At 37.3% G+C, this 5,589-nt stretch overlaps 1 protein-coding gene across 1 annotated transcript; it reads right to left on the bottom strand.

Annotated features, from left to right (window-relative positions):
• Positions 1-1,266: 1,266 nt before the first annotated feature.
• LOC108561704 (WD repeat-containing protein mio) lies at positions 1,267-4,633 on the bottom strand. Its single transcript, XM_017919775.1, has 11 exons — positions 4,340-4,633; positions 4,082-4,279; positions 3,740-4,030; positions 3,497-3,689; positions 3,246-3,442; positions 3,009-3,193; positions 2,707-2,948; positions 2,312-2,651; positions 2,120-2,258; positions 1,528-2,065; positions 1,267-1,460 (listed from the first exon to the last, which is right to left on the bottom strand). Exons 1-11 carry the CDS (start codon positions 4,449-4,451, stop codon positions 1,379-1,381), a joined length of 2,517 nt encoding a protein of 838 aa, XP_017775264.1. The 5' UTR covers positions 4,452-4,633; the 3' UTR covers positions 1,267-1,378.
• Positions 4,634-5,589: the final 956 nt, after the last annotated feature.

The raw sequence follows: 5,589 nt of genomic DNA, 5'->3' as shown, positions 1-5,589 counted from the left end.
AAACTATACAAAATTACCGATAATTGTATTATTCTATATAATACATAAATGTATATGCATAAATTAGTGTATATGAAAGATAACTTTTTTATGAATAAAATGAATGTAAAAATTTGTAAATGAATGTTTACAAATTATGAGAAAATCAATTTCAAAGTTAACTTGATAATGCACTTAAACGTTATTTTCGCGTATATCTCGATAATTAGAGTAAAACGATCTTAATGAAAACTAGTGTATATTAAAGATAACTTTTTTATGAATAAAATGAATATAAAAATATGTAAATGAATGTTTACAAATTATGAGTAAATCAATTTTAAATTTAACTTGATTATGAACTTAAACGTTATTTTCACGTATATCTCGATAATTAGTGAAGCGATTTTAATGAAAATTAGTGTATATTAAAGATAACATTTTTATGAATAAAATGAATGTAAAAATATGTAAATTAATATTTACAAATTTTGAGAAAATCGATTTCAAAGTTCACTAATTTTTTTTTTTTCAATTTATGAAATTGTACAAAATTTTCGTTATGTATTAGTATCTCAACAATATTAGATATAAACGTGTCGATTTCATGTGTTTCATTAAATATTTTAGTGGTTTTTTGATGAAAATTGTTGCCAAATTTCACACACTAAAAACTCTGTAATTTCCACGAAAACTATCAAAGCTATTTTTACACCATAAACATTTACAAACGAATTATACGAATCTTCACATGATGACAATACAAATAAAAGTATTTTGGTAACACTGAAATCACTAGAATTAACAAAATTTCAAAAAAATTAGCCTACCTTTAATTTTCAAAATTTTGAATTACTTAACAGTAATGAATAAATGAGATTTGAAAACAAAATCAATGAATTGTTTTTGCATATGTTTATAGAAGAATGAACAATTGATAGTTTAAAGAACAAACGAAAGTAGAAACAAACAAAGAAACATCGATTATATGTGTAAACGTAATTCAATGATTGAAATCGTTGCTGATTATCTTCCCCAAGAACGGACTTTCTAAACTCAACTATTATATTAGTAAAAATATAATATATATATATTTACGTAAAACCAAACTATTTTCATTTACTTATTCAAATTAATTTTCAAAACGCGAAAAATGTCGAGAATTGTGCGTCTTTTGATATATTAATTAATAACTTAAGTCAATTTTAGAAATGTATAGGATTTTTGGAAGGTAAGGGCAATTGTAGGTATGAGCATAAATAATTACGTGCATTTTTATCATATAAAATTTATATATTAATATTCATGCTACATACATACATCATACAAATGTTTTGTGTACTTAAAGTGCGAAAAATATGCTTACGTAATAATGAATCGGGATGTTCTTGATTCGAAACTATTTGGTGGGATTCGCGCTTATCGTGTCGACGGAGAAGCAGCGACACGTGCAGGCCGTCACCGGGCATTCGGAATGTTCCCTACCAAACAAACACGGAAAATAAATACAATCTTATAAGATGATGGATGAAGAAGATTGGTAATTACCTGAACCAATTGATGATGTGCGAAGAGTGGCCACCGTGCCTGCAAGTCTGACACCAAGTGAACCAGTTGGAGAAGTCCACCAGTTTATTCGCCTCGGTATCACCGTTATCCTGGACACCCGTCGTCGTCCCTATATGCATCAGACAAATCACGCACCTGGTGAGCGGTTTGCGACAGTGCGGACACGCGGACATCTTCATCTTGTTGGCGGTCACACCCATCCTAGAGAACGTTCCTCTGCCCCTGTTCAAACCGTGCATGTAAGCGGAGATGCTTTTACCGCAGAACTTGCACGAGACGAACACCTGCTGACGCGGCTTATCGTTCGGTCTCTGCGCTTGGAACATCACATCGAAGAGGGCCCTCTCGTGCCACAGCTGCCACGTGTCCAGGAGATTAGTGTAACTCAGCACCCAATCTTGAGTCTCCTGCAGAAGATCCGCACCGAACGCACGCACCGAAACCAGAGCCGTCGATTGTACATCACCAGTTATATCCAAGTACCGTTGCAGCAGACGAATTCCATCCATATTATTACCTACAACAACAACGTTATAAACGTAACTATTATATTATATTATATAAAACAGACCAGTGAGAAGCATCCCATCCAAATTCCCTTCGCTGATCATCTTCGTCGTCAGACTTTTCAAATATTCATTGAGCTTCGAATCGGAGAGGAAAGTGCACGCGAACGCCACACGATCATCCACCGAAATCTCGTTCTCATTCTAAAACAAAGAATTAACAAAAACTCAATTCCACGCATCCACGATGAACTTACCAGAACGTTATCGTAATTCGCGTTCTCCGCTGTGAGGAAAGCGAACATCGCCCTCAAATACGGATCGCTCATCTTCACCTTCGGATTCGAACAGAACTGTCTCCACATGCTGTTCTTGTCGTCCGTGAATCCCGCCAGAGCCATCGCGACCACATTCAGATTCCTGTCCGGACTTTTGTGCAGAATATCGATCGCAGTCCGAAGCCGAAGATTGAACACCGCCAAAGCTGCAGCCCTCGAATGCGCGTTCTTCTCCGCCAATCTATCGAGAAACTTCAGGAACTTTTCCGTATCCATGTGCCATCCGCACAGGTTCAGCGCGCAATCCCGATCCTCGTGACTGCAAACAAACATAATCAATTAAACGAAATAATATTAATAAAAATCCGTAATACTTATATTGTTTGATGACACCGAGATTGTTGGTCGCAGGAAGATCCAGCCACGTGGTGGAATGTGCTTCACTCTTCGTCGCGTTCGCATCCAACTTGAGGACGTCTCTCACGCCCGGATGTTTCGAATTTGTATTCTTCACGGTTCCATCCGCGACCAGTTTCTCGCTGTAGTACAGCCAATTCCAAACGTTAGCCAAAGCGGCGTCATCGTCCACCAGCTCACCATTCTTGTACAACTCATCCTGTAAATAAAACAAATTCAATTAACAACATTCGTTAACAACAACAACAAGGATGCGCACTTTCAAACCGTAACCGTTCTTGGCCCTCTCCATCATCCTGTACGAGACATCATCCAAATTCGCAAACAACTCGTTGCTCTTGTTGATGCACTTCATCGTCTTCCTTCCATACGTCCAGACCATGTTGAAGTTCGCAGCGTAATTCAAGGTGATGCTTTCGAAAACAGTGTAATCGATCAATGAACCTGAAAATCAAATCTATTAGTTTTGTGAATATAAAAACGAAATGGTAATTACCATTAGAAGCGATGGTTAATAAACGATTCTCGTCAGTTTCGTGCCAACTGAAGGAGGTTAAGTTCTTGCTCGAACCTGGAACAACGGTGCGATCCAAAACTGAAGGCTCGAAATCTTCGTTGGCAACAGCCGATTGCTGGATATCGTATAAATGAATCAACGATGATTCTTTGTGTAGAGCTCCCAATAGATTATGCCTAAAAAAAAAATTATTAATTGTAGTGTAAAATTAATTAATGATAAATTATTACTTGGTAGGACACCAGGAGATCTTCATCAAGGACTTGGGTTGCGTCAAGCAGACCATCGATTTCTCGAAATTCCTCACATCCCACACGTAAATCTGCGAGTCGTGGAACGAGGCTAAATAATGATCGTTATGTGGATCGACGCACACACCGTAAACCGCTTTAGTTAAAGTCGATGTGGCCGCCTTGGTCGTATCTAAAAATTAATTAAAAAATAATTTGAAATAGACAAAGATCGTGTTTCACCTCTAAAATCGATTAGTTTGATGTTCTTCAAACTCATCCCGGCTGCCACCAATTTGCTGTTGTTCTGGAACCACGCCAAACTGTACGTGGTCTCAGATAAACCATACTCGCTGATGGGTCTCGGATGATCCGCATTCCTATTGTTGCTGCTCTCATAGTTACTGCTGCCTCTGACAACATCCCATAGCAACACGGAATGCTCCGATCTGTGCTTATCCAAACCACCAATGATTTTGTTCACATCAATCGGATTCCATGCGACTGCGTTGCACTGCCTCGGGTATCTAGGAACTAATTAAAAATCAACAAAAAACATAAGCTAACAGCTAAAAAATTACTAACAGAGCTCTTTTTTTGGTATCCCCTGTGAATCGTAAATCGTAGGTCCGAATGTGGTCAATATGATTCGACCGTTTGTATATCCAATAGCAAGCAGAATATCTTTGTCTGATTGCGGGTACACATCCACGCACTTGGCAAAGTATGTGCTTGGGGTTGAGGCCAACAAATTGGCACCAGTGCTGCTCGACATCCGACATCCTGCAGATAAACAATTTACAAGTGAATTGATGAGATTGATTATCAAACGCAATAGTCAACCTGCACTGAATCCCTCCCTGATATTCTCCACCTGATAAAGGGAAAAATCTGAACCCCATGTGATGAACTTATCGTGGACAGGAGTCCAGATCACCTCCAGTCGCCCGGACATTCTTGTAAGATTTATTCCGTTGCAACAAATTTACTCTAGTTCACACTCATCAACATCACATATTTAACACGCGAAGAGCTACAAATAAACAAATAAACACTGAAATCCACTTTGACAACACGTTTATGTTTGTTTTGGTTTCGCTCGACCGAGTACATTTGGTTGCCGAAATATAATAACTAATCAAAAAAAAACAAACAAAGTCAAAGGTATGATTGCATTATTAAAACAAAGAGATTTAAGAATTTTGTTTCTTTTCCACTAGGAAAAGCCTCTTCTCCATTTAGATGCGCCCTATCGACGCATTACACCAATCGCAATGAGTATTGTAGTGGAAAGTTTTGAGGATAGATGGAGTTCGAATCGGGGTCTATTCTGAAGAGATATTGGGAAGACATCGGAGTGGTTGTTATTTTATAGGGAAGTATGGGTGGCGAAAACAAAATTGGCTAAAGCTTTAAGTATTTCTAGACGATTTTGCGTTAAAAAGAATACGGAAGTTGGCAACTGAATGTTCATTGAAGAGATGGTGGAAGGTAGAGTTCTTGTAACAACTGCTTTGTTTGGACATCCACAGGAGCAGAGATCGGTGTTAGACAGACTAACTCTAAGAAGGTGGATTAGAGCGAGGGTGAAGAGTGAAGACACATGAAACTTCTTGAAGATGAAGATTCAATTATTTTGTTTGCACTCTGACATCTATGGGTGAAGTGCTGAATCAACAATTAAATTTTACCTTACTCGTGTATACACAATTGCATATGCTAATTAATAATAATTACTCGTTTATGTTCAATCCAATTAATATCATTACTATTTAGTCGATGAAAAGGTAATAGTGTAAGTTTTTAATAATTGTTGAAAGTATTGAATTAAATACAAACATATAAGAAAAATGTGGACATTGCTGGTTGCAGAGATTCCTAGGCGACAGCTATAGATCAATTGCCCAATTAACTTTAGTTCAACCATTTTGTCACATCATCGCTGCCGTCGTGTATAACTGGTTGCTCAATATATAAATTCAAATTCAAATTTACCTATTTCCTTAAATATTCGTTTAAATGATTAAATTTTAATTGGATTGACAAATTGGACAAATTTAAGGTGGTGAGAATTGTCCGAAATGAGGCAGCCA

The sequence above is a fragment of the Nicrophorus vespilloides genome, unplaced genomic scaffold (genome assembly GCF_001412225.1).
Source record: "Nicrophorus vespilloides isolate i.1.1-1 unplaced genomic scaffold, Nicve_v1.0, whole genome shotgun sequence".
Classification (NCBI taxonomy): Eukaryota; Metazoa; Arthropoda; class Insecta; order Coleoptera; family Silphidae; genus Nicrophorus; species Nicrophorus vespilloides.
Note: the sequence above shows the minus strand (reverse complement) of the source record. Positions and strands in the feature narration are given on the sequence as shown.